Here is a 26,567-nt window from a genome sequence, read left to right as displayed (position 1 = left end):
AGTGTAGACTACTGCACGCCCAGTTGGCCACATCAACTCTCCAGAAACCAAGTTCATCCATTTACTCCAGGAATTGCTTACCCAGTATTTAGGATCAACACAAATCTCATAGACGCAAAACATGGCTTGCGGCTCCGGTTGCTGCGGACCCCCTGCAGCGGACTCTACGGTCCGCGAGCCGTCCCCGCCCATAGCGACCGAGGCTCAGTGCAAGGACAAGTGCTGCGACGCCCCGGAGGAAGAAGAGTGTCAAGGCAGCGTCGAAAGTGAAGCTCAAACTGAGCTTGACAACGATTGCTGCGCTCCTCAACCCGTCGAGGTTGGCTGCAACAAGGGCTGCTGCTCTGTGCTAGATCCAAAGCGTCCCGATGGCTACTCGATTCCCGACCCTACAGAATCCGGTTGCAACAAGGGTTGCTGCTCCCAGCCGCAGTTAACACAGCCCGATGACACGACCGTGCCCAGCTGCTGCGAGGGCAAACCCGCTCCATGTTGCGATCAGTCTTGCCTGGACCGCCTGGCGCTGCGCGACTGTGGCAGCTATGTACCCGACCTTGCTACGTCGCCTGGTGAGCCGGCCAGCCCCCTACGCCTTTCGCAACCACTCTCTGCTAACCTCATCATCGATTCCCAGCGTCAGCCAGCTCCGGCTCAACCTTTGACTGCCACAAAGGCAGCAATGGCAAGCCTTGTGCCGACCATGTTCGTAGCGTGCGTAAGACGTACGCTGAACGGCTGGAGGCTCTCGGCTGTATCTGTCGTGCCCTGATCGCTCTTGGCCAGGAGTCTTGCTGCAGCCCTCAACGTCCCTCGTCTGCGAAGAGCGCTCGCCGTCGCTCCAAGGAGACAGTGGCCCGTTCGTGTGCTTCTGTCGACTCATGCTGCGCTGCGAGCGGTGCCAGTAGAGACGCTTGCTCCGCGAAACGGCAACCAAATTCCAGGCGGGTATGCTGCCCGGGCAACGAGAATGAGAGCAAGTCTCAATCCGCCGTCGAGAAAGTCTTTCCGGCCGATGCTTGCTGTGCGGAAGAGCGAGGCTGCGTCCCTCTTCAGAAGGAGAAGGCAGCCGTCTCCGGCACAGCTCATGCCACCGACCTCGAGAAGGTATTGCCATACAACGATAAAGAGCATGTTATTCTCAGCATATCAGGAATGACTTGCACCGGTTGCGAGACCAAGCTCGTTCGCACTCTCGGCACTCATCCGTCTGTCAGGAATTTGAAGACTTCTCTTCTCCTCTCTCGAGCCGAGTTTGACCTGGTCGGTGCAGCATCTGCGGCTGAAATCATGAAGTATCTTGAGCGAACGACCGAGTTCAAATGCGAGAGAGTCATGAACCGTGGTTCGAACCTCGATATTGTCGTTCCTGACGGCGATGCTGCTGCTTTTGTCGACCAACACTGGCCCGACGGGGTCACGAGCATCACGATCGTGGATAAGGAGACCGTTGCCGTCAATTTCGATGCCAAAATCGTCGGAGCCAGAGATCTCATCACACGCGGATGGGGTGGTGGTCCAGTCAGTCTTGCCCCGCTGCGGCCAGATCCCACGCTCGAAACCGGCAGCAAGCACGTCCGCCATCTCGGTTACATGACTCTGCTCTCTATCTGCCTTACGGTCCCAGTTCTGGTCATGGCGTGGGCCCCTCTTCCCGAGCGCCACCTCGAGTATGGCTCCGCATCCCTCGCCCTTGCAACCCTCGTTCAGTTTTTCATTGCCGGTCCTTTTTACCCAAAGGCATTTAAAGCCCTCGTGTTCTCAAAAGTCATCGAAATGGACCTGCTTGTTGTGTTGAGCACCAGCGCCGCCTATATCTTTTCGGTTGTCTCGTTCGGCTACCAGGTTTCGAACCAACCGCTGTCGACAGGCGAGTTCTTCGAGACGAGCACTCTCCTCGTCACACTCATCATGGTTGGCCGATGGACGGCGGCGTTCGCCCGGCAGAAGGCTGTGGAGTCTATCTCCATCCGGTCCCTTCAAACCGCAACTGCGTTGCTAGTGACCGACGATGGTGAAACCGAGATTGACGCCCGGCTTCTTCAGTACGGCGATGTCTTTAAAGTCCCTCCTGATTCGCGGATCCCGACCGATGGCACGGTGGTTTCTGGCTCGTCTGAAGTTGATGAGTCCATGATTACCGGAGAGTCCCGGCCGGTTGAGAAGTATACCAAGTCTCCAGTGATTGCTGGATCAGTCAATGGTTCGGGAACCCTGTATGTTCGGTTGACACGACTCCCTGGTGATAACACAATCGACGCTATCGCCGGCATGGTTGACCAAGCCAAGCTATCGAAGCCGAAAATCCAGGATATTGCAGATCGCGTCGCGAGCTACTTCGTCCCGGTCGTTATCACCTTGACGATCATAACCTTTTGTATCTGGATCGCCATCGGAATCAAAATACGCGGGCAATATGGGCGGGAAGCTACTATTCAAGCAATCACCTTCGCCATTACGGTCCTGATTGTATCGTGCCCGTGCGCGATTGGCCTCGCAGTTCCGATGGTGATCGTTGTCGCCGGAGGTGTTGCCGCTAAGCGAGGCGTAATCTTCAAATCGGCCGGGGCTATCGAGGTCGCGTACGAGACGTCGCATGTTGTGTTTGACAAGACCGGCACCATTACGGAGGGCAAACCGAGTGTGGTACGAGAGTGGTACAGCAGCAACGAGCAAAATGCGAACCAAGCGCTGCTCCTGGGCCTGTTGGAGGGCATCAAGCACCCCGTCTCCGTTGCTGTAGTCAGACACCTTCAAGCGCAAGGAGTGAGGCCTTCCCAAGTGACCAATCAAAAGACGCTGACTGGACGGGGTGTCGAAGGCACCGCAACGGACTGCGGGAGGGCTCTCCGAGCAGGCAACTCTGGCTGGCTCGGCCTTGGGTCGGATGCGGTGGTACAGTCAATCCTGTCAGAGGGACACACCGCCTTCTGCTTCACCGTCGATGGCTCCGTGGCTGCCGTTTTCGGCCTCGAAGACACGATCCGTCCTGATGCCGCCTCGACGGTTAATACATTGGTTGACTGCGGCGTATCGGTCCACATTGTCTCGGGCGACGACGATGGCGCCGTATGCTCAGTCGCAGCCCGGTTGAATATTGCCGAGTCAAACGTTCGCTCCCGCTGCACGCCGGCGGACAAACAAACGTACGTGCAGGCTCTGCTAAAAAGCGTTCCGTCTCCGAGCAACGGCAAGAAATCAGCGGAGCCAGTGGTTATATTCTGTGGTGACGGTACCAACGATGCGGTTGCACTGGCCCAAGCCACCATTGGGGTGCACATGAATGGGTCTGAAGGAGGCACCGACGTCGCCAAATCGGCGGCCGATGTGGTCCTTTTACGTCCAGCCCTTGGCGGGATCCTGACGATGATTGCCGTAAGCAAGAAGTCGATCCATAGAATCGCCTTCAACTTTGGCTGGAGCTTCGTTTATAACTTGTTTGCCATTCTTCTCGCGGCGGGCGCATTTGTCAGCGTCAGCGCGAGGATCCCACCCGAGTTCGCCGGATTGGGCGAGCTTGTCAGCGTCCTGCCGGTTATTGCGGCCGCCGTGATGCTGCGATGGTCCAAGATCTGAAGCTCTTGAATGCTGGGGTCCGGACTGGCCACATCAATTGGAGGCATCAAAGGATTTGCGAGGAATGCACACTCTGATGGTGACGTAGACTCATCTTGACGGGAAATTGGGAGATGTATTGTGCCAAGGGCGAAGGGAGGGTTTGACATAATGCGGATGCAGGGAGGCTGGGAGGAGAAAGATACGGCAACGGGGAATCGGCCTCGGATCGGGATGGATCAAGATATGTCAATAGAAAACCCCGGCCGGCCGCAGCCGCACTGCTTTCCCGAATCCGGACGGGGCCATTTCATTCCGGGCAAGCCACGCGAGTTCCCGGCATGGCTGCGCCGAAACTACTGTACGCCAGTTTCTAGTTCCTAGAGCTATTTTGATGCCGCTGTTTGGCGTCGTCAGCTGCCATGATTGGGCTTCGTGTGGTAAAGACCTACGTTAAAATTTATCCCTTGCTGACAGCCTGAATGATCTCCCGAGTTATGCATGCGCTGAATCAAGTAGGTTAGATGTTACGCAATGTAGTTTGACGCGCGGTTGCCAAGGCAGCCGATGTTCTGCACTTGACGTTAGTGCAATGTAACCCGGCTGGAACTACCGGCGGCGGTATCAAGCGAGCATCACTAGGGACTGCTTCATGATGTTTGCCTGGCGCATCTTGATCCCAAACTGTTAAATGTGTCGGCAGCACCTCGGTCTAGCGCCCAAAGGCCGCCGTCAGCACGGCTTTGTTAAGTTTTCGGGATGAACTGAGGCAGCCGCAACCCCAGAGTTCAAGGCTGGAAATGCCGGGCAACTGATTGGATGAGAGAAGGCATTTATCACCCGTGGCGCAGAGGCCAACGGTTTCTGGGCTCGCTGGGTTCGGAAAGCGTCATTGTTGTGGCTCTGCAGCCTGTGTAACTGATAATCCCTCCACTAAAACCGGGGGGCATAGCCGTCGCCTGGGCAAAATCGTGGCGGCTGTGTTGGGATCCATCAGGATGCATTTTTGTCCCTGCCCTGGAACCCTTGCGAGCTGACCTGTTTGAGAATCCGTAACCGCCCGTCTCTCACTTTCTCGCACTCGCTCGCTGTCCTCTACCTCCTTTCAAGATCGACTGATAGTTGATGCTTTGTGTTGATTTCTGCTCTTGTCCTTACCTTACTGTCGCTGTTTTACTAGCCTTTGTCCCTCGAGAGTGATCTGCCTACCGAGATTTCTTCGGGCGCGCAATCAGTGTCGACGTCACTGCACATCTGACAGCCTGCCAGCCGCCAGGCACGATTTTAACCTTTGAGAGAAACATCTCCAGCTGTGGGAGGCATACGTGCGCATCGGACCGGCGAACAGCATGTGGGAGGACTTTGAGTTTGATGCCGAAAGGATACCAGCTTTTAAGCTGGGTTTCCACCTTGCCCAGGTTCTCTTTGCATTCGTATTGTGGTGTCTCGAGATCGCCGTGTTTCGAGCACAAGATGCAAGGATTGTGGGCAACAATGGTTGGACCTTCGCAGTGGTGCGTACGCCGACACAATTCAATTACATGGTAGATGGTATCCCGAACGCAAACTAACCGCATCGTCCCTGAGCAGTTCTTCCTCTCGGTACCAGCCTGGATCTACCTGACCATGGCGCCCCGATTCCCGCGCACGCGAAAGATTGCCGAGCCGCACGCCATGCTCATCGTGGACGCCGTCTTCACAGTCATCTGGCTCTCCGCGTTCGCTACCCAGGCCGCCTACAACACCGCCAACCTCTGCGGCACGGCTTGCGCCATTAGCAAGGCCATCGTGGGCCTGGGATTCTTCGTCTTGTATGCCTGCCGCCCCTTAGCTTTCTGACCATATCATATCCCGTTTCACTAACATCAGCAACCTATAACAATAGCCTCTTCTTCTGCGTAACCACTTTCTTCAGCATCTGGACGCTGAAATACTACCAATGGAACAACCGGCTGCCGGGCTACGACCGCGCGCAACTCCCCGCGCAGAACATCGACCCTGACAAGGCCGCCTTCTCCCTTGCGCCGCACGACGAGGAGGCGTACGCGCCCGTCCACATGAACGACCACGACCACGACCACGATCATGACCATGACCATGACGATCCGTATGGCGGGCCCGGAGGAGCCGGGCGATCGGATTACTCGGACCCGTACGGTGGCAGCGTCGTTGGTGGTCCCGCGCGGTCAGACTACTCGGATCCGTACGGCGGGGCAGGGGGTAGCCAGGTCGGCGGCAGCAGCATCGTGAGCGGCTACCAGGATAACCCGTTCCGCACGCACGAGGCGGCGGCGAGCCCGTTTGATCACGACACCGAGTACCAGTCGGGCAGAGTGTCGGCTGCTGGGGGACGGTACGCGGCGCCGTCGGCGGCTGATGAGTTTGAGGATCACACGCATCCCGTGACATTTCCCTCGGCGAACTATGATCGGATTGAGAGGTAGTAGGGCTCAACGACGTGGTTTGGTTTAAAGGGTAGAGTATAATGTTCGATGGCGCACATAAAACGTGGTTGGTTAGTGCAGAAAGACGACTATGTCGGATGGGATCCAGGAGAACCACGGGTTGGTGGCCGGATGGGTTGGTTTAGTATTTGGGCTTCTGGTTTTTGCTCCGTCTTCTGCGTTTCCTATGCCCGGCCGGGCTACACTGGGACAGCGGGCTTGGCTTCTTATCTTGCGGTGTTGCTGGCGTCTTGATAGAACAGAGAAGTGATACCATAAACATGGATGATTTAAAATTTTCATCGGTTTTATATGACCCTTTCCCGGTCCAAAACGCCAGACGCCAGCATGCATACCTAACATGACAAACATAGCTTATACCCCTTTCCAGTTCCACAGTCCAATGTCTAGCCCCTTTGTCCTATGCCATTCCTCCCCCTCCTCCTCTTGCCCTACCGCATTTACGAAGCCAACAACCCCGCCTTCCGCAACCTTTTCCCAATGTCCGCCGCAGTCTGCTGCATGGGGTTGAGCTTCATATCCCTCGCCATGGCCGCCACGTCCTGCCCATGCCGCTCCACGAGCCGCCTCAGCCACTCGAGCTCCCTTTCGCTCTGCTTCCGCGGGACTTTCTCGGTCGGTCTGTTCGCCTCCATTTCTAGCGCGCGCAGAACCTCGGGTTTCGCCGCCCTCTGGCCCTCGCCGTCGTCTTCTCCTCCCTCTCTTGCCCCATCCTCCTGCCGCTCCCCCTCCTGCTGCGGCTCGTCGTCATCGTCATCATCATCATCGAGCTCGTTGAGCGGGTCGTTGAGCGGATTGCTGCCGCGCAGCACGCGCGTGATGCGGCCCTGGCTGTCGCGCTCCACCCTCACTTCGCTGACCTTCAGCAAGCCCTGATCGGCTGACTGCACGGCCAGCGGGTCGTGGGAGGACGCCGTCAGGGTCGCGCGGTTGCCGGGCGCCGTGCCGCCTGTTGTCTTGCCGAGCTTTGCGACGAGGCCGAAGCGCGAGTAGTTTTGTGAGAGGGTCTCCTTTTTGTTCCTATATAGTTTTTAGTGTCTGCTGTTAGCGGGAAAGGAGAAGAGGGAAGACGGGAGAGGTGAGGAGGCAAGTCAAAAGGGAAGAACGAACCAGTTCTTGGCAATGATCCCGTTGCCTACTGGATTTAAAGCCTTTTTGCGCCGGTTGGGCATGCGCACTGTCGCGCGGGACGAGCGGCGCTTCCGCTTTTGCAGTTCCCGGCCCATTGTGTGTGTGAGAATATGGTATTAGTATTAGACGTGAAAACGATATCAGTATCCAGGGCGAGCTGCTGAGGTTCCAAAATTTCTGGGGTCAATGGTTATCGATAGCAAAGTGGGCTGCTTGAGCGCTTATCGGCTGAACCGGCCGACACTTGACAGCTGAGCGCCAGTTGGCCATTGGCTACCTAGGAGTTGACTTCGTCTTGAATTTTGATGAGTCGCAGTCCCCCTTTATTAGTTACGGAGTACATAGGCAGAATTACCATTGACAATTATATAGTTTCTGGTCTGCTCCCTATCAATTACACTGCCGGTTTCCAACGGTGCTTCAGGCCGGTGTCAGCCCCTGGTCAGCTCTAACTTTTAAAGTTGATCCCCGTTGGGTCCTTGTCAGTACCTCCGTAACTCAGGATTGCTTCCTCCTCCACATTTATTGAACATGACCCATGAGATGTGAAATCGGGTTCGGCAAGGCGGGATACCCAGCACTCATATCCGGATATGGATGAATTTGTGGTGGCAGTGAAAGGCTGCAGAAGCATGTGTGATACTCCCGAAGTTTGGAGCCCAGCTGCTGTTCGAGCCCGCGACTTGAAGAAGGTACGAGACTCAGAATCTACAGCCTCCTCCGGCCGATCCTCGGACCGCAAACCACATGGCACGGCCGGAGTCCCTACCAAAGTCATTCGCTGGAGCAAGACGTAGCGGGAACGATTCCGGCAGTGACAACAATGGAAGGCACACTCGTGTGCGTGTTTTCCCATGGGAGGCGATGGGGATGTATTCTAAACACTTGGACTGTCTCTCGAACCAGTCTCTCTGCGCGCCTTGCTCTTTCCCTCGCTAGATGCCTCGAGCATCTGGCAAGCCCGACCCATACCGTTCAGATCAGTAAAACCCCCCCCCCCTCTTCTTCTCTAAGCTGCGGTTCCTCGTCCTGCTTAGGCGATCATAGCCGTTACTCAAGAGCCTATAACCGCTCATCCCATACAGTTGGGGAACAGAGAAAAAAGGGGAAAGCCGGGATAGTGATGGAAAATTCATGGACATGCAGCGGAATTGCCGGGAAGAAAAAAACATACAACACCAGGGATTCGCTGGTCGTCACCGACCCAACTACTAATCTGGCCCTTACTGGTTTATCTAGGGGAGAGCGGACGGGATCCCGAGCTTTCCAGTAGGTATGGTCGTATGTGTCAGGGTCTTTCCATGTTTTGCTTAATAAAAGGGAGCAGTCTGTTGGATTCAAGCAGTTGGGTAGTTGTGACCGGTTGAAGAAAGCGGATACATATGCTACCAAAGTCGGAGCAGGAAAACGCCTGAGAATGTGGAAACTGCCCGGGCTGAACAGCCGGTCTATGATTGCCGTGACACGACTTACAAACGGCCTCTCTCATCTCACAGCCCGCGGCTACTGCCAAACTACTACTAGTACTCTCCATTCCAACCTATCAGTACCACGGCGACCTTTGGCAACCTACTGAGTCCTAGACATATCTCGCGAACCGTGATGTCGACCATTGGGATGCCAACAGGGTAGATGCAACAAGGTGAAGGTGGTGTCAGGCTGAGGGCAGAGCAAGAGGAGGCTGCCTCGTTCTCAAGGCGTAAACTCAACTACAAGATGTAGCTACCATTAGAGAAACAACGTCCAAGTAAATCTCAGATGTTGTCTCGACGCCACGACTCTCTCCATTGGGTAGTAAGGATTGTACAGGCAAGAGGCCAACACGAGCTTCCTCTCCTCTGAGAACAATGCTTAGGTCTTATGCTACTTGGTACTGGGATAAGCGGGTGTAAGTGACGTGTAAGCGGTGTATCGTTGTCATTTACATCAAAGCAGGTATTCTGTGAAAGTGCAATTCAGAGACCTGCGTTGACTTGACTAAAACTGAAAAATAGGGGGAAGTCTCAGTTCGAATTCGGTAGGTGCCAGCGCCTTTGTCCAAGCAAAGGGTTGTAATCGAGCACTATCACAGCCATCTTTTTTCGTAAACCTCAATGCTGCCCAACAAGCCCATCCTCGCACATCCGGACGATGGGATCTCTTCGCCGTCGCAAGCCGCAGCGGCTCGGTCGCTCCTCCGCCGTAGCCGAGACCCCCTTAGGTTCATCCCGCCGGGGCCCTCCCATCGAGCTTATTACGGTCGATAACCTACAGCCGAAGCCGACGCAAAGCTCCTTCCCGCCCCCGCGTTGTCAGCCATCTCCCGCAGCCCTTCACAGCCAGACTTCAATTTTTTCCTTCCTTACTGAGCCTAGCAACCGTATCATTGGGGCCATGTAACCGGGGCAGAGCAGTCCTTGCAGCTGCACCTGCACCCATCCGCGTGTGCTAAGTACTGCCTAGTACTAAGAGCCTTTTCTGTGTTGTTGTTCATCTGGACGCACTTCTTCATGGACGGACATTTTCACCTTCCGCATACCCTACCGACCTAGTACTTACAGTACCTGCCTGGTCCCGGAAGTGACGCGGATGGCCCTGTGTTGTCCAGATACAACAATGGCAAATCCACCCTTGATGCTTTCCAGGAGGTCGTCTGATCCGTCGAATGGCGGTCTTTTATACAGTGAGTTTTTTTGCGTCTCTCCTCTTGGCACCTCCACGTCGGTGGATCGAGCCGCTCGCCTGCGCGATAGTTATCGGATGGGAGGCTTGGGAGCCGTGCAGTGATAAGCATAAACGGGTGCCGAGGACATATACAACCCGGAAGAAGCGAACGCTTTTGGAAGCTCAACAAAAACGAGCAAAACACAGATAAAACGCGCAGCAAGCGTTGCTCGCTTCCCCCATGAACATGGAACCTTTCCTTTTCGGGCTAGATTCTCCGTCTCGTCTCGCTGTGCCGGGCAGCCTTAGAGATAGAACAATATGCATAGCAAAGCATAACATAAGGTAAAATTACGGGCAGTTGTAAGGAAATGGCGTGCTTCCGAGGTACAAGTACAGTACCGAGCAGGCATAATAAACCGAGGTCCAAAGTATGTAATGTCAGGCATAAACAGGGTTCACAAGTTCACCAAAGTAGGTAGAGAGAGATGGTGAAGACATCTTTATTTTGAGCGATGGAACCATGTATAGCACCATTTCCAGTGATTCCCAAACAAGTATGGACTACCTACTACATACTATGGCGGAGCGAACCGTATACCTGCGCCTGGACAGCAAAGTAAAACCCCTGTAAGCAATGCCAGCCCCAAACACTCCAGGGTATGCATACTACATGATACATGATGAAGAAAAAGGGGGAAATCAGAGATGGAAGATCCCGCTCCAAATCTCGAACCAAAAAACAGACACAAGACAGACAGCGCACATACATGAGCATCGCCCCTCTACACACCCCGTGTACCGGTGTCTAACATATTCCCCATGTCCCCAATCCCATCCATCGTAAACCCCAATAATCATCAGACATTTGCCGTAAACATTAGACAATATCACAGCCCATCAGAACATAATCCACTCAACATCAACCCCAGGCCCGCCGATACACTTTGCCCAGTTGAATGGTCCGCCCCTGCCCATCGCGCCTCGATTATCGGTATGCCCATGCCCGCCATGCTCACCGCTGCCAGCACCAGTAGAACAATTATTAGCGGCAGCTCCACCCCATATCCTCTCCAGAACCTCCAACGCAGACAAGTTGTTCATGTAGCCGCTGCGTGCCATTATCTCCCTGCACTTTGAGCGGACAATGTTCTGCTGTAGCTCGTTGACACACTCGCTGCCAGCGATAAAGAGCGGCCAGAGCAAGAACTTCTCGGCCGCGCTGCCCGCCTCGAGGCTGGTGGCGTAGTACACGACCTGGCTGACCAGGTTCCGGAAGTTGTTGTGGTTGGACGGGACGTTGGGGCTGGCGAGGCGCTCCGTGTAGAGCAGCGCGGCGTAGCGGAAAGCCTCGCTCAGCGAGCCCAGGTCTCGCACCTGGGCGTTTGTCGGCAACAGCGGCGGCGGGGACATGTGCGAAGACGCCGAGGAGGAGGGCGGCGGTAGCGGGGTGGCCAGCGAGGCGCGGATGCGGGCGGCGTCGAATTGCCAGCTTTGGAGCGCCATCCGAGCTTCCTTCCACTCGCGCCAAAACATGCTGCGGGGATCGTCGTACGTCGTGGGCGAGTGTAGAGCGGCCGCTGCCGAGTTGAGCATGTCTTCGTCATCGAAGCCCGCATTGAAGCCGTTGCCGTCGAACCGGACGCTGCTGTTGATGGGGTGTGGAGGCCCGCCAAACAGGCTGTGAGAGTGATCCGGTAAGCTGAGCAGAGGAGGTGGCTTAAAGGGAAGGCCGAGAGGCGACTCCGATCTGGAGGAAGCAGTGATGCGGGGAAGGGGCGCCGAAGAGAGGAGGTTCTGTACAGGGCGGTGCTGGGAGAGAAGGTTCAATCTGCCCAGCTTGCTAATGGACTTGAATAATTCGCGGTCGCAACCAACGAGATTCTCGGCACCGTGAGGTAGTAGTTGTGCGTCAGGAAGGACGCCGTAGAATGATGTGTTGAGTTGTGCTTCGCGGTCATTGACGCTTGCGGATATCGCGTCAAAATAAGTAAATAGCGCCTCCATCCAGACGGAATCTCTAGAGGGCGGGTACGGCGACATTCGCCTCATTCCTAGGATCTTCTTGACGCCCGCAAACTGCGTTTGAAATTTCGCGATTCCCGACTCAGCCATCCGGTAGTGACACAGCAGCAGAATAGTGGCGAGTACCGAGTCGTGTGTCGATTTCTCGGCGTCGTTCAGCTGCTCGTTGAGCAGACGGACCGCAAGGTTCCGGTGCTGGAACTCCTCGGCGAGCGACTGGTCTCCAGGCTGCCCATCGCATCCTTCGTCCATCGAGCCCATGTCTAGCCGTTTCTCACTCATATCCCTGCCATGGTGTCCAAGGCTGAGTCTTCGCTTCATCCTTAGATTACATGCCGCAAGCGCGCAGATGGCGTGTTGTAAGCTCCTGCTGCTGGTGCTGAGCCGAAGAATGTGTTCTCTGAACGGGTTGCTGGGTCCGTCGATGTATACCATACTCGGGCATATCGTCTTCTCATAATAATCCATGAAAAAAGGCATCTTGGTGATAAGATCCGGGCTCACTTGCAAGACTGGTGATGGCGGCTGTGACGGAAAGGTTCCTGGCCACGGGGCAGGATTCCGGTCAGAGGCGCTCTGTGAAATGGACTCATCGTCGGCACTTGAGTGAGACCAGAACGGCCCGTGAGACTGGGCGCTTGAGCTGTATGTGTCCAGGTCGGGTGTCCCGGGGACTTGAGTCCTGGGGTCAGCGTCAGCGGCACTGGGCGTTGTGGGCGGCGAAACTCACCCAAGACGTCGCACTCGTGGGGCAGTTTGCGACTCAACTGGGCTTCCAGGCTCTCTACATGAGACATGTGAGACTGGAGACTCGAGGCGGGTTCGGAGGGAGCGTAAACAAGGCTGGGACACGGTGCCTGGGACCGAGACTGCTCAATCATGATGGCGGCCACCGGGCTCTGGGGAACAGGGGACGTGTGAGTGGGGAAACCCTCGTAGACGATGGGGCTGTGAATAAACGAAGGGAGACCGTCGTCTCTCGGAAATGAGTGCGCAATAGGCGACATGTAGTCAACATCGCTCATCGAGTCGATTGGCGTATGGATCATGTCGCGCGACATCATGTCCCCGGGTGTCGAAACCGGAATGTGAAGAGGTCCTAACCTAGGAGCCGCCGAGAATCTCGAACCATCATTTGCAGTCATGCTCGATGAGAAAGGGATGTGCGTCCAGCCTGGCGGCGCCGCCTCGGTGGGTGACATGTGCGACATATCATAGTGGTGGAAGGGCGGTGGCGGGAGGGACGGCACGGACGGCTTCCGGTTCTTGCGCATGTCTCCTTCGTCCCCGACGGCTCGATCATCCTGCTCGACCGTCCACTGGCCTGTGGAAGCCGTTGAGCCGGTCCGCGGCCTTACCGCTGTCGGCGACTTGACGGCCTTGGCCGAATTCACTGGCGGTGCCTTCGCAATGGGCAGCGACAGCCCCCTCAGCTTGCCCCGGCTTGCCACGCCGACGCCCCATGTTAGTTGCGTCTTGTAGCCAGAACACTCGTTCCCGATCTCCAAACACTGAGAGCAGTAAGGCCTCCTCCGATCGCATTTCACATTCCGCTTAGCGCAGGTAAAGCAGTCATCTGCGGCTCCTCCCGCTGGCGCCCTTCTCCTCCGCTTCCGGGCCGAGGCGGCATCCTTTGCTGTCGAGGTCGAGGGCGTGTTTATGGGAGCAGTCATGATGAAGACGGTGGGCGAGAACTGGCGGCTAAAGTAGGTAAGGGACCGGCAGCTTCGCTTCTGCAACGCCGGTTCCACGCCTTAGACGGCCGTCGGGGAGGGAGGGCAGATCTGATCCGAAGGGGCGGATCAACAGAGCGAATGCTATCCAAGACACGGTCTGCCCTTCGGTGGGCAGGGACTGACTGGTGTGGGTAAATAGCCGTTAATATGGAAAGACTCGGGGTTCATAGCACACGTTGTGCGGGGAGAGGCAATGGAACGTGAGAACGGGGAAAGGGGAAGCAAGAAGAGACGACAGACAGCGCAAGGGTGAAGTCAAGAGGGACTTTGTTTTAATCAATCGAGAGACACAAGCTTCCCGCTGCGAGGCAGAGGCAAGAAAGTGCATGCAGCCCCATGTCAGTGCCCCATGCTCATCAGCACCCCCTCCCCTATCCAGCACCCAGGACAAGGGTAGTAGGGTACCTCGCTCTGTGTGTTTGTATTGTACTGTGCGGAGTACATACATACATTACATACAATACAAGGAGGTACTCCGTACTTGCATTTGGGAGGATGGTGCAACGGCTGGGAGCCAGGGCGGCGAGGGCAGGCGAGGGTGGGTCGTCAGTCCCACACCCAAATTCATCGACAAAAAAGAACCCTGGCCATTCACCAGCTCGCCGGGGGCCGCAACTTGCGGATCCGAATCGTGACAGAGTGGGACGGTAAAAGACCGTACGGAAGAACCGCCCTGCCGCCCATCATCTGCTCTGCTGCCCGTGGAGTTGTAGGGTTCGGGACAAAAAACTGGCGGATTGGTGGATCGAGGAAGCGGCAGCTGCAGAAAACTGGCAAGCAGTAGGTACCACAGAACACCCAGACCTACCTGCTGTATACTAGGAGGTTGTAGTGGGTGGATGGTTACCCTGAAGTGATGCTGTGATTTCCCTGCTTCTAGTAAGACACCTACCTGATTACTTCATGACCAGAGGAGGGGAAACTGGGAGGAATGATCCTGAGCCTTGACTCTGAGCAGGCTCGAGGCCAGGTCGCCAGACGGAGTTTGCCAGGGAGCTTGCATGCACCTGGTCATTGTGGCGGCGCCCTGGCAAACCACGAGAGCGTGATGTTGGTGCCGAGGCCGCTGGCAAGCTCATCAATTGCTCAAAACGGGCCGAGTGCGGTACACAGCGATGAAAATTGCGGTTCGTCGAAAAGACGAGATGATTGAGAGGTTTAGAACTGGGGCTTCCTTGTGAGGAGAAGCAAGACCCGATTAGGCAGAAAGATTTGATTATCGTACAGTACAGTACTGTCCCTGTAAGATACATACCTGTATTACAGCACATACAGCAACCACTTAATACATGAACGTCAGGGCAGGAACGATTTTCCCAGCACTCGACATTTTCGGGCCAAGGGCAGTCACGGAAAGTCCGAAGAGGAAATAGAAACGGACATGAATTGGAAATGACAGCCTGAGTCCTCGCACATGGAAACGAACTGGGGAAACGGCGGCAGTTCAAGTGATTGGGTCGTTTCCGGATGATCAGTGGAAATCTTTTCTTCGCGATTGGAATCCGAGAGAGCTCGATGTCCGCCATTTCGGCCACGCTCACGCGACCGCAAGTCACTTACACACAACAGACCCCGGATTAGTGAAATTACCTGTTTACCTAGCGTGTAAGTTAAAGCGTCGGCTGTCGGGCAATGGAAGACTGGCTCCATCAATCACAACCCAAGCCGGTACTCTTCGTTCCTGGCCGCTGTTTCGGCGCGCTTAGCCCTCAAACATGGGGCCGGTCGAGTTGACGGTGACTCTCTGGCCCTTGTACCCCAGCTCATTACCCCTGGAGGGTCCCAGTATGCTCCGCTCGCCAAAAACTCCTGCTCGGTTCGTTATCAGTATGTACTGTACTGTACTGTACAGTACAAACCTCGACTCGCTGGACGGCGATGGTGTGGGATGAATTTACAGCATGCGTAGTTGGTGCTAGCACTTTGTCGTCATTGCCCACTGTTCTTTTCGCGAGGCGCGTTCAAGACCGTCGTGACGGCTGACGCCGCGAAGAGAATCAGTTTTTACACAGTGAGCTTTGTGCGTCGTCCCATTCCTGCAACCTGGAAGCTGATCGTTCGTCGGTCCTTGGGTCTGCCATGTGAGAATGCCCCTCCGAAGGGTCTGGTGTTAGTTCTGTCTGCCCCACAGTTCCGCGCGAGAATGCGATGACACTGCAACTGCTGCGAGAGTGGGGGTCCTCTCGATTACGCGCAGCTTATTAGTGTATTCGGCGATAGGTTTTGTCGATACCCAAGTGTTGACAGCATTTAATATATTCGGCTGCTGGTTATCTTGGTTGTCGGGTCAGAAACCCACTGAGACTGAGGGGCATGAGGAAGCCGTGTTGGAGCAGCATGTAAGTACGCGAGGGAGCACAGCCAACCCTAAGAGCCTGCTGACTGCCTCGTGGTGCGCTGTTGGAGGGGACTTCATTTCCTCTGCTGCTCGTCATTGCTCACATCACTCACATCACCCGCATAACCCACATCACCTACATCACTGTGAATCTAACACCGGTCAAAGTTCAAAACCCGGGGCCTAAGGGGCATGAGGAGGATCTCGACCGCCATCGCTCATAGATGAAGGCTAGCCGGTCACCGCCAGAGGGTTGCTATAAGCGACTTTCCGCCAGTCTTGATAGAAGGCTGGGTTGATTATCAGCCTCCATCGGCTGAACCGAACAACGGCAAAGCTGAACTTACAACAATGGCATAATGAGCTACGAGATTTGGTGCATCAACCCGATAACATTCTCTAGGCCATAAAATGGGCCGACGTTTAAGTTTGTAAAGTACATGTACTGTACTGACTAGACTTGTATTGTATTGTACATGCAGTACAATTCAATACCAATGCCGGCTTTTCCGAATCCCGAAATTCCACTTACACTAAGGTAATTATCCGGACCCAGCTAACTTACTGTAGTTTAGTCTAGTGGTCTTTGGAAGCATAGACCACTCTCCAGCAGGCCATCTGGTAAAGCCACACTGCACGACATCTAGGGGGCTGGCGATCCTATCTCCAAATGTCGATGTATGTACTGTACACGTACAGTACGGAGTACACTTACGAGTGTGTGTCTACAAGTAATTGGAGGGCTGAGGTCAGTATGCCGTTGCAAATGGGCGATTCTAGCAGGACTGAAATCAGAAACGTAAGGAAAACGGTCTATTATATTGTATATTCTATTGTATCGTACAGGTCCAAACGCTTTCATGAACCCACCGGTAGTGTACGGAGGTACCGCGCCCCGGGGAACGCTGCCGCCACATTTTCCACGACCCAGGAACGTCCACCCAACCACGGACAGCAACGCATTCTTGATTCGCCGCTTGCCAAGAACTCCTTCTCGACCGCTGACGAAGGAGCCAACTGCCACTGCCTGGTCCGGCAATGGCCAGTCAACAGTTAAAGAAGACCAAGTTTTTAAAAACTGACGTTATCAGAGCCTTGGCTACACGTGTACAGAGTAGTTGTCACGAAAACCACATATATTAGATCCCCCACTCATTTGGTACGTGAGAACGTCTGCTCGGACAAGTCTGCACAATCATACTAAACTTTGCTGCTGCTGCAACTCTGGCAGCTGGAGCAGCTGAAGCCTCGTGTGCGTTGCTCAAAGCAGGGCTTGACCAAAGATCGAAGAGCGCCGGACGGATGCAGAGCTACAAATTTCCCTTATCAAGAGCTTCGCACACTTCGAGCCCTCGTACCTCGCTGAGTAGTGCCTAGCTGATGATGCGGCGATGCCAACAAGGAGCATTACAACGTGCTAATAAACTACAAGTCTACAATGGCCAAGAAGCGCGCGCCGTGCACTACTATGTGCCTTTATGTAGTATAATCAAACCTGACAGGTCACAGGTCCCTGGAAGAGTACGGAGTACCTGTGCCAGTTTCAGCGCTATGAACACCGTCAACTGATAAATGCCCACCGTCTTTATGATTCTCGCATGAAGTCTTCCGACTATTCCCCAAGCGTTCTTCACAGACATAGTAAGGAAATATCAGTACACTAGGAAGTACGCTGTCATACACTGTTAACTTGAAGATGGAGACCCGGGGTTGTTCGCAAACCTTTGTGGGGTTCCAGCACGGGTCCTGCTTGCCGACTTACACTAGCATATCTCGAGTGTGGAGCGATCCGCGCATAATCAAATACACCACGAGGCAGGAACACATGGAAAATCATTTGGAGGACTCAGTGGCATTGCGCTTTGATTCGTACACCCATAACGTCAAGAGCGGCGGGCACTTTCGAGACTAATATTTGCGGCGGGCAGCCAAACGCTGAGAGGGATCCGAAAAGTGGCCTCAACGCTTTGCTACCACAGCACAATCTTGCGAGGACAGTTGTTCAGCCAGTCGCGTGTCCAACAAGGGCGGTTCTCAAACCATGCGCCAGCATCCCCGGTGCTCAGAGTATCCGCCCTAATTACCTCGGATGGACGACTTTTTCTCAGCTGCGGCATCGGCGGAGAACTTGAGCGACGTTTGTTCCGTTGAAACTTGACGCTGCCATTATACATCACGTCGGGCTGCGAGCAAATCACACTCATGAATGCGATTCCTGCACTGACTGGCGTGCCCTGCTGGGCATTGCTCCCCTCACTTTGTTCTTTGGGTCTTGCGACCCTCACCGCTTCAGGCAGTGACCGAGGGGCGGTTGCACCCATGATTGGCTAGAACCAGCCCCCCCAAACAGCACCCGGCGCGCAGTGGACGGCAGGGAGAGCATGCACGCCAAGAGATGTGGCTGAAGGAAACGGCCCTTCTCTGAACGCCCCCTTGCGGCGCTTTGCATTGGCTTCCGTCAGGCGGGGATTTGGAAAACTTGGCTTTTGGAGCGAGGCGACTCGGGACTGGTGAGCCTCGGTGCGAGCGCTGCCTCACCTTATCAGCTCTCATTTCCCCCAGCTGAAGGAAAGCCCAATTGCGAAGCATCGGAGAACCCAGATCATTCACCGAGTAACCAAGCATCTCGGAGATTTGTTCGAGCGACGCGGAACCACCACTCCAGGTAATTCTGGTGTCAGACAGGGTGTGCCGCGCGGGAACGCTGCAGGTTGCGGCTAACTTGCGAGATCCTCTGCATTGAGCACCAACCCAAGGGCTTGCTCTCTGCCAGAACTCAATCGTCTATCGGCACATGCTCGAGCCCACCCACTTTTATTTCATAATACAGTACCTTAGAGAGCTAGTCCTACGGGCATTTTCGGGGCCGCCTCCTCTTATCTCGTCTCTCTCCCAACAGATTCGTCGTTGAAGCGGCTCTCTCCGACGAAGAACGTTAAAAGCCGTGGATGGGGGATGGAACGTTGCAATCTGTGGCCGCCTTACCGCGTCCGGTTTGGCTCCCGATTTCTCATGATCGAACGCACGGTCCTTCAACAGCCATTTCCCCCCACATTTTTAGACGTTTTCTTGCTGCTACTGGCTGGGCAACCCGTTTGGTCACCGAGGGCCAGGGCCGATGGCCCCCAAAAGTCGCAGTGTCGCGGCGCTGTCATGGCGAGGTGATAATGCTTGGTTGCGCCAAGCCCGCCTTTGTATCGTCATGTATTGTACTGTATAATACATACAATGCATACATGCACAGGATTACATACAACACTGCATGGGCTTCTCAAGATGTCATCCCAAGACCGGCAGGTACTAGGTTCCCGCCCGGCAACTCTTGGTGCCGGCAGCTGCCTTGCACATCGACACCGTCCAGCTAGTCAGCTACAGAACTGGGAGCAGCATCTCCAACACCCAAAGTGTCAAAAGGGATTTTGTGCGGCACGACGTTAACGTTACTTGTGTCGCTCCAGGCCGAGGTCGACGGCTCCAATTGCGTGCGGCAGATCACCGCTGATCCCTCGCCGTCGAGGAAGAGCGGGGCAATCACCCGGCCCCTCGGTTTCTGGACGCGATCACCGTTGCGAAGGCATTTTTGCTCCGATTATCCGTACTCTAAGCGGCCCCCGTCATCTGCCTTCCGGCTTCCCGTTGCTGTCGCATAACCCTCCGGGCCGAGATGAAAACAAGCACGGTGGGCATTAACCAGCGATGCTTACATCAAGACATGGCCAACATTCCAACCTTGTATGCAGCGCAATACCGGTGTCCCCTCCCGCACCTGCACGCGACGCTACGCAGCGCGAACGCACAGCAGCTTGATTCGGGGACCGTCGCGTGACGGCGGCCCATGCATGCTTCCCTCGCTGTTGAATTCTCGCTTCTATGAATAGCATCACCGGGTCACGGTAACGAGGTTCGTAGCCCTACAGACATGGACACCGCATCTTCAATTAATATAGACCCGTGTCTCTGGGCTTTTGCTCTGACTCGACTATCCTATCTCTCCCAATGAAATGGCACAAAAGGGGATGAGCGCTCGGCCTAGCTGATGCAGAGTCCTCCAACGTACGACGCGAACACGCTGCAGACAGCTACTGCCAACATATACTGAACTGTACATAGATCCTCATGGGCGTAGTCCGATGCCCGAGCGCACTGCCCGCTTGTATATTGCTCTTGCTTACGTCGTATATAGACCAAAGCCCTCCCGCACTCGGCCTCGGCCTGGCTGGTTAGCGAAGAGCAACCTGTCGGACGGTCATTCCATTTATGCTTCCCTCTTTCTTGGAGTCTTAGTTTCCACTTTGGGCCTTTGCGTCTGCGTGTAGAGGCAACCACCGTGAGCTGGTGATGGTGTGCGAGAGCAAACCACTTGCCTGTTGAGAAAGCAGACTATGAGCTCACCAGGGAAGTCACTGGGATCACGGGGTAGTATATTATTACCCCAGATTCTGCGAATTGTTTGGGTCATTCCCTTACCCTTCTCCCCGATTTCTACCAGCTAGGGTAACATCACCGCGTCAACTGCCTGCCAGGGGGGCAAGAACAAGAGACCCTAACTCGTAAATATTGACAAACGTAAGCAGTGAGACAAGCTCAGCCACGTTCTCCTCGAAATGCGCGAGATAGAACAAGAGAAACCTTGCCTCCTCAGGATGCAGGTATCATCTCATGTTCGATGCCGGCCCTGGCCTAGAGCCATGCTGTGCTGTGTAGGACGAACACCGAGAGACGGAGCCTACTCACAGCTTCATATTCTACGCTGTTGTGCTACCTGTGGTGCTACTCATCAGGAGCTTCATAATCGCATTCTGACCCACTACTTCGTAGTTGGTCAGGACGGTTGATTCGGGAAAACACAGTTGATTCAGGAAAATACGTCACTACATAGCCTGCCATACAAATTTGCTAGCAAACCAATGTCACACCGTCTTTTTGCATCATTACTGCTTGCATGCATGCGCACCATTTGAATCGCGCCAGAACCACGGGAAAAATTGTGACTATATGCAATCCAGAGCTATTATACAATACTTAACTATTTTTCCAGTTGTTGCAGGTGGTTTACATTGCTTTATTGCCTGTTCTAGAGAATGGTCGCAATAGAGCGATATCTATGATGCTGTTAAGGTAGGTAGATGCAATTACCATAGTGGATGAATGACTATGAATTTTGATGGTATGATGTACCAAATAGTATACCTCAATTTGTATGGGATGCGCTAATAAATGGAAGTACCTGATTTTCCTGAATCAACTGTTTTTTCCCGAATCAACCGTCCTGACCAACTACGAAGTAGTGGGTCAGAATGCGATTATGAAGCTCCTGACGAGTAAATAGTTTATGTGCCTCGCTCGGGCTAATAATCCTCATCGAGTCTGTGGCCAATTGCACCCGCCCTCTCGGAATATTTTTCTGTGTCGCCTGCTTGCTTGTCGTCTTTGGCGATTGACGGTCCATCAGTCATCAGGGGTCGGTGAAAAAGAAGAGCGAGACGACAAGTCCCTCTGGCTCCGCCCGTATTCCTTTTGTCTGTTGAAGACAAATAAGAGATCTCAGACAACTGGCACAGCAAACAAGGACATGACATACATCCCCCCTATCCTGCCCCGTGGGAGATAACAAGTTCCTGAACAGACATAGATTATGACGAGACGCCGCCATACCCAGTGGTATGGCATGGCATGGCTCTCGGTCGCCTGGATACCTGCCAAAAAAGCAACCCTTCCAGGGCAAAAGCGGGTTACACAATACGCATGGGGGATGGAAAAGGGGCTTCAGGTCCGATGCTCTCATATCGGACAGGGCTCTGTCGGATCAAGATATAGCCAACTGTGTTACGGGATCGGCCCTGGAAATCGGATATCTGAGTTGGGCTGAGTGTTTGCTCCGGCCGGTTCGGATCAGCTGCGCTGAAGAAATCTGGGAAAGGTTGAGTGGGCATTTTTGGCATTGTGGGCGCTATTGTAGGCATTATGAACAAGCACGGGCTTTGAGTCGCATTCAAGTGAAGTACGTAATTAGGTCTGAAGAATTATCACGACTGCCGGCTCTGTAGCTCGGTTGTGGTTCAAAACATCATGTCGTGATAGCATCCGCTGGCTATACCGTAACCAGAATTACCCGGTAAGCTTGTGAGACGGTCACGGCTTGTCTGTGATGCGCACACAACAATTCAATGGTGATGCGGTTGACCGTCGCAAGCTGTGCTGTTCGAGAGAATTGACCCCTGAACACCTACACAGCGGGAAGTCAACACTGGACCGAAGCGACTCTTATGCACAGCATCGCCAACTGTACTAGGGCTGAGCTCGCTGACCTTGACCCATGTCCATCTGGACCAAGGCGCGAACAATTCCCCTGTCCTCAGGATTTTGTTCCCAACTTGGTTGAGCCCAAGAATAGACAGCCAGGCACAACTGACGGCGCCAATCCGGGGCAGAGAAACCTCCTTGAATCCAGATTCTGGCATTGAGGTTCAGTTAACTGACTTGAGAAGCTATTAGCAACGACTCCGTACGTTGTGGGAGTCTACTCACTCAGCAGAAGCGAATCGCCGAGTCCGGCAACCTTGTCGTAGCCCTGCCAGGCTTGGCATCAGCTCCTTATCCGCGGTGTGTAATCCGCAAACGCCGGTATTCATGGCGTCCTTGTAGTGCTGCTACACCACTCAACATCCCACCTCTTCGCTCAGTCCGTCCCAGGCATTCTCTGCGCTCTCAGCGGACAGACATCGGCTGGGTACCGCACAGCCGTCGTCTTGCTGCTGGAAGGCTGTGGGACGGTTGGTGGAGAGGAGAGTTGTTGACGTTACATACTGACACCCAGTCCTGTATGCTCCGGCACGAGTTGAGCTGAAGTCGGGGATCTTTGGCATGTTTATAGCCTTTCCTTTGGTTGATCGGAAGTGGCGGAGTATCAGAAGTTAAATCTCGTGGGTATATAATGACAAAGAGACACCGACACCTCTGTTTGAACGTGAGAGACCAGAAACGGACTGTTCGCTGAATCCTACCATCAGTTCTCCGTGGAGAGGAAGGGGGCCATCCAACAAGCCATGTTCCGCTCCGCTCCCTGCTTGACAATCCATAAACCGAGAAAGAGCCTGTTTTGAGTTTGAACATATCCGTCATGCGACCAACTGGCCGTCTAGCTATCCTCGAGATCACACAAAACCAACAACGAATAAGGAATTCCATCACCAAAGATCGAGTATCTCATGTACAAATAAATGTACCAAAGGGCTGGAATAACTGCCACCACCCGGCGTCAGTGGAGCTAGGGGTGAAGAAATGAGGCAAGGAAAGGAAAGGTGCAACCAAGAGAAATCTGGCTCAAAGGCAAATCAATCCAAGGATACTCCATATCATAGCTAGAAGGGTACAGGGTGTTGCACAGATAACAGCTCAATCGCCCGCCCCGTCCGGCATCATCGCATAACAACATCATGTACCGCCATCATCCTCATACCCACCCTTCTTCCAACCCTGCATAGTACTAATTTGCCCTCAATTGGGTCGTGAAAAAGGCCTATCACTAGTAGTCCATCGGCGCGTCCACCAGGGTAACTCCTTGCCCGCTCGACTGCTGGTGATGATGGCCCGGCTGCTGGGGTGGCGGGGGCGTGGCTGTCCGGGCAGCAGCAGAAGAAGCCGATGCTGGCGTCACACGACGACCGGCAGAAAACCTTGCACCGCTCCGACCCAGACTATTCCTCTTCTCCACCCCGGACTCATGCTCCAACTTCCGACCGAGACTATTCCTCTTCTCAAGCGGACTTCCATGCTGGTCCGCAGCAGCGGCAGCGGCGGCGGCAGCAGTGCTCACGCCGATGGGCGGCGCGCCGTTCATGATAAAGTTGCCGTCAGCGGGATGGCTCAGGCCCATGTGCCCGACACTGCTCTCTTCGCCCGGAACCTCGAGGCTCGTCCGCTTGGGCAAGACGGGCCCTAGGCTGCCTCTTTTCCTCCCCTCGCTGGTGGGGCTCGTGACGTTCGTTTGGATGGGGAACCGTGTCTCGGGCCCGCCTACACTCCTATCGCGGCGGTGGCTGGAGCCGCGCGGGCTTGGGGCGGGTGAGGTCGCGCGGCTTCGGCTGCCGTTGGCCTTCTCCAAGAGGGCCCGGGTACGCTCCTCCATATGCGCCTTACGGTTGCTCTCATCGGTGGAGATGGCGCGAGGGCGGTTCTGGTTACCCTTAATGCTGCCGGCCGAATTCATAGTGGACAGCCGCTTCAGCTCGTTGAAGATGGCGTCTTTATGCGCGAAAAGATCGCGTACCAGCCGGTAGGCGTGCTTCTCCTCCATCGTAAGGGATGTCTCGGCGCGCGGGCGCAAGACGCAGGGCGCGAGAACAGTAGCTAACTTGGAGATGTACTCTTCGTCGGCCGATGTGAGGTCAATCAGGCGAGTGAAGTGGTTCATGCAAGCATCCAGAGACGCGATGTTTGTGAGCCGAAGTTGAGATAGGGTCTGCACGAGGATGGGGACGCGCGCGGCATCGCCAGCATCCCCTGTCGGAGTCGTGTAGATGGTTCGGATGATTTCGTAAACGTGCGAAGAGACAAGAGAATCTGTTGACGGTTAGTTGACGTATGGAACCTGCGATTCTACTACATACCGGGAAGCTCAAGCAGATAAAGCTTCAAGAGACTCGCGACGGTGGGTATATCGAATTCAGCAAATGTTTCCAAAGCGGGCGGTTTGCCGTTGTTGACCTTGGCTCTCAGCTTGTGAGTTTGGGTCAGGGGGACCTCGTGCAACCACACTCCACGGCGGGCTTCGTCGCCCTCAAGATCTGGGTAGTGGTGATCCAGGTAGGTAAGAAGAGTGGTGATGATGACGGGCACCCTCTTTCTGTCAGCCCTGGCCCTAGCCTCCAGGTCGACGCCGAATGTCTGTTCATCGACATTATTGTAATAGTTTTCGTAGACCACAACCTTGGGGACGAAACTGCCAGTCCGGTAATTCTCCAGGAGATAGCGCAAATCACCAAGCGGCTGGACCGTCTCTTGGTACAGCATCAACTTGTCGACGGTGGCTTGCAAACTTGGGATCACGTTGCTAATGGTGCCCGAAAAGTCCAATACGACCGTCTTGATCGCCTTGAGCCGGTCAAGCTCGCAGCGCTCCAGAAACCTGAGATGGACGAAAATGGCCTCCTCGAGCTCGCACCGCGTCTCGTCGAGCTTCCTGACCGCGGCTTTGTATCGCTCGTCGGCTTCTCTTGCCTCCCGCCGCATGCGCTCAGCCGGCGTCTCGTTTGGCCGTGAAGTATTGAGGACATCCCATTTGGCGAGGTAGTCGGACACCGTGCCAACCACTGGGGAGTCTGAGCCGTCCGATCCTGTCACGGGGATGGAGAAGGTCCTTGCCACCGGCTTCTTCTCAGGCACCCCTGACCACTCGAAGGCCTTGGGCCGCCATTGATAAAACATCTTTGAGCTGTTGGCAAAGGTATTCCCGACGTTGCCAACCAAGCGCAAGAACCCGTGCGTGACCAAATCTTGGCCGATTCTCTCAGCGTAGCTGACACTTGTGCTCCCCATGTGCCGCTGAATGTATTCTACAATGTCTGTGCCGGCAGAGGTATTGTGATATGTGCCGAGGATGGGGACCTTTGTTTCGCCCATCTTGATGTTGTTGAGAATATGCCTGAGTCTTTCCTTGACCTGTTCCGGGCTATATGTCTCATCGCCGATTTCGAGAGGCTCCTCTTCAGCGGCCTCCTGCTCTACCTTGATTTCGGGTATGTTCTGCTTCTGCTGCGGACTGGTCTCAGGATCCTGGAAGGCGAGTTTGTTCTCTTCCTCTAGGTCTTCGAGCTGACGGCACTTATTGAAGTAGTTGCTTCTGAGCTTCTTCACAGCCTCGGCCTGCTTGTCGTGGGCCTTGACTCGCGCCTGCAGCTCGTCTTGAGAGTCCTGTATCCGGGATTCGTGAGCGTCGCACCAGCGCGAGAAGGGGTTCACAACCAGATCGCGGATATTTTGCGCAATCTTCTTGTGGTTCCTGGCGGCATCCTCCATCTCGGCCCGCACACCCTCGTATGCCTTGCGCACGCTGGCGCCATCATCGACGCTAAAACCGCCTTGTACTTTATCAACAGCAGGGGCGATCTCGGATAAGCGCTGACCATAGGCCTCCTCGGCCTCGGCTCGCATCCGCGCGATAGTTAGAACCTGACGGTTTTCGACGACGCCTTGCTGAAGCTTGTTAAAGAGCACCCCAAGGCCTCGAATCAAGTCAGCATAAATAACACTCCATACACAAGATCAGCGATACTAAATTATGCCGGCAGGAGGCTCACCTGAGGCGTAGTCGTTCGACCAGAACGAGTCTGCGAAGCCTGGCATCGTTGCGACAGGTCTCGATGGCGCCCAGATTCTTTCACTTTCAACCTCTTAAACAGAGAGACGGTGAAAGAATCGTGTTGTGTGTTGTTAGGATGCGGCGGTATGGAGGCCCGGTTGCTGCACGGTTTTTGCAGTTGGAAGATGCAGGGGACGCTGGCGATGGATCGGAGCTGCACAATTGGGGCTGAGGCAGCTGGACCCTTGTCTTGATTGTGTTGGCAGAACGATTCGCGGCGAAGTTCCGGAGTGAGTCGGCTGGTCCAGCGTAATATGTATCGCTTAAGTTGCTCGTCTGGGCGCAACAGGTCAGTCAAGGTGACAGAGTATCGACTG

General features: G+C 54.7%; 7 protein-coding genes across 7 annotated transcripts; 2 read left to right on the top strand and 5 right to left on the bottom strand.

Moving 5' to 3' along the window:
* Positions 1 to 87: 87 nt before the first annotated feature.
* On the top strand, positions 88 to 3,946 carry N656DRAFT_756876 (copper-translocating P-t). The gene is made up of 2 exons (XM_064813132.1): positions 88 to 561; positions 645 to 3,946. The coding sequence occupies exons 1-2, from the start codon at positions 122 to 124 to the stop codon at positions 3,571 to 3,573; spliced, it is 3,369 nt and encodes a 1,122-aa protein (XP_064668222.1). The 5' UTR covers positions 88 to 121; the 3' UTR covers positions 3,574 to 3,946.
* A 524-nt stretch (positions 3,947 to 4,470) lies between these two features.
* N656DRAFT_781425 (uncharacterized protein) lies at positions 4,471 to 6,309 on the top strand. Its single transcript, XM_064815580.1, has 3 exons — positions 4,471 to 5,066; positions 5,143 to 5,363; positions 5,438 to 6,309. The coding sequence occupies exons 1-3, from the start codon at positions 4,902 to 4,904 to the stop codon at positions 5,994 to 5,996; spliced, it is 945 nt and encodes a 314-aa protein (XP_064668221.1). The 5' UTR covers positions 4,471 to 4,901; the 3' UTR covers positions 5,997 to 6,309.
* Positions 6,210 to 7,426, bottom strand: N656DRAFT_194517 (uncharacterized protein). The gene is made up of 2 exons (XM_064808839.1): positions 7,128 to 7,426; positions 6,210 to 7,037 (listed from the first exon to the last, which is right to left on the bottom strand). The coding sequence occupies exons 1-2, from the start codon at positions 7,241 to 7,243 to the stop codon at positions 6,458 to 6,460; spliced, it is 696 nt and encodes a 231-aa protein (XP_064668220.1). The 5' UTR covers positions 7,244 to 7,426; the 3' UTR covers positions 6,210 to 6,457.
* Positions 7,427 to 10,282: 2,856 nt separating this feature from the next.
* N656DRAFT_781422 (uncharacterized protein) lies at positions 10,283 to 13,814 on the bottom strand. Its single transcript, XM_064815579.1, has 2 exons — positions 12,547 to 13,814; positions 10,283 to 12,490 (listed from the first exon to the last, which is right to left on the bottom strand). The coding sequence occupies exons 1-2, from the start codon at positions 13,487 to 13,489 to the stop codon at positions 10,692 to 10,694; spliced, it is 2,742 nt and encodes a 913-aa protein (XP_064668219.1). The 5' UTR covers positions 13,490 to 13,814; the 3' UTR covers positions 10,283 to 10,691.
* Positions 13,815 to 21,183: 7,369 nt separating this feature from the next.
* N656DRAFT_781416 (uncharacterized protein) lies at positions 21,184 to 21,843 on the bottom strand. The gene has a single exon (XM_064815578.1). It carries the CDS (start codon positions 21,830 to 21,832, stop codon positions 21,623 to 21,625), a length of 210 nt encoding a protein of 69 aa, XP_064668218.1. The 5' UTR covers positions 21,833 to 21,843; the 3' UTR covers positions 21,184 to 21,622.
* A 549-nt stretch (positions 21,844 to 22,392) lies between these two features.
* Positions 22,393 to 23,247, bottom strand: N656DRAFT_193972 (uncharacterized protein). The gene has a single exon (XM_064808837.1). It carries the CDS (start codon positions 23,076 to 23,078, stop codon positions 22,599 to 22,601), a length of 480 nt encoding a protein of 159 aa, XP_064668217.1. The 5' UTR covers positions 23,079 to 23,247; the 3' UTR covers positions 22,393 to 22,598.
* Positions 23,248 to 23,415: 168 nt separating this feature from the next.
* N656DRAFT_713276 (uncharacterized protein) lies at positions 23,416 to 26,234 on the bottom strand (the record flags this gene model as incomplete). The annotated part of the gene is made up of 3 exons (XM_064811880.1): positions 23,416 to 24,452; positions 24,500 to 26,113; positions 26,189 to 26,234. 3 exons carry the CDS (start codon positions 26,232 to 26,234, stop codon positions 23,416 to 23,418), a joined length of 2,697 nt encoding a protein of 898 aa, XP_064668216.1.
* Between the last annotated feature and the right edge of the window lie 333 nt (positions 26,235 to 26,567).

This window comes from Canariomyces notabilis (assembly GCF_033297395.1).
Source record: "Canariomyces notabilis strain CBS 508.74 unplaced genomic scaffold N656scaffold_18, whole genome shotgun sequence".
Lineage (NCBI taxonomy): Eukaryota > Fungi > Ascomycota > Sordariomycetes > Sordariales > Chaetomiaceae > Canariomyces > Canariomyces notabilis.
The sequence above is the reverse complement of the archived record's forward strand: the minus strand, read 5'-3'. Positions and strand labels throughout refer to the sequence as shown.

Excerpts from the sequence above, each read along its gene's own strand:
- N656DRAFT_781422 (XM_064815579.1), bottom strand. The coding sequence starts at position 13,489 with ATGACTGCTCCCATAAACACGCCCTCGACCTCGACAGCAAAGGATGCC. Across the intron at positions 12,491-12,546 it reads CCACGAGTGCGACGTCTTGG|TCCCCGGGACACCCGACCTG; the intron begins GTGAGTTTCGCC and ends CCAGGACTCAAG.
- N656DRAFT_194517 (XM_064808839.1), bottom strand. The coding sequence starts at position 7,243 with ATGGGCCGGGAACTGCAAAAGCGGAAGCGCCGCTCGTCCCGCGCGACA. Across the intron at positions 7,038-7,127 it reads GGGATCATTGCCAAGAACTG|GAACAAAAAGGAGACCCTCT; the intron begins GTTCGTTCTTCC and ends AAAACTATATAG.
- N656DRAFT_781416 (XM_064815578.1), bottom strand. The coding sequence starts at position 21,832 with ATGCCAAAAATGCCCACTCAACCTTTCCCAGATTTCTTCAGCGCAGCT.
- N656DRAFT_193972 (XM_064808837.1), bottom strand. The coding sequence starts at position 23,078 with ATGGAATTCCTTATTCGTTGTTGGTTTTGTGTGATCTCGAGGATAGCT.
- N656DRAFT_781425 (XM_064815580.1), top strand. The coding sequence starts at position 4,902 with ATGTGGGAGGACTTTGAGTTTGATGCCGAAAGGATACCAGCTTTTAAG. Across the intron at positions 5,067-5,142 it reads ATGGTTGGACCTTCGCAGTG|TTCTTCCTCTCGGTACCAGC; the intron begins GTGCGTACGCCG and ends GTCCCTGAGCAG. Across the intron at positions 5,364-5,437 it reads GGCCTGGGATTCTTCGTCTT|CCTCTTCTTCTGCGTAACCA; the intron begins GTATGCCTGCCG and ends CTATAACAATAG.
- N656DRAFT_756876 (XM_064813132.1), top strand. The coding sequence starts at position 122 with ATGGCTTGCGGCTCCGGTTGCTGCGGACCCCCTGCAGCGGACTCTACG. Across the intron at positions 562-644 it reads TATGTACCCGACCTTGCTAC|CTCCGGCTCAACCTTTGACT; the intron begins GTCGCCTGGTGA and ends AGCGTCAGCCAG.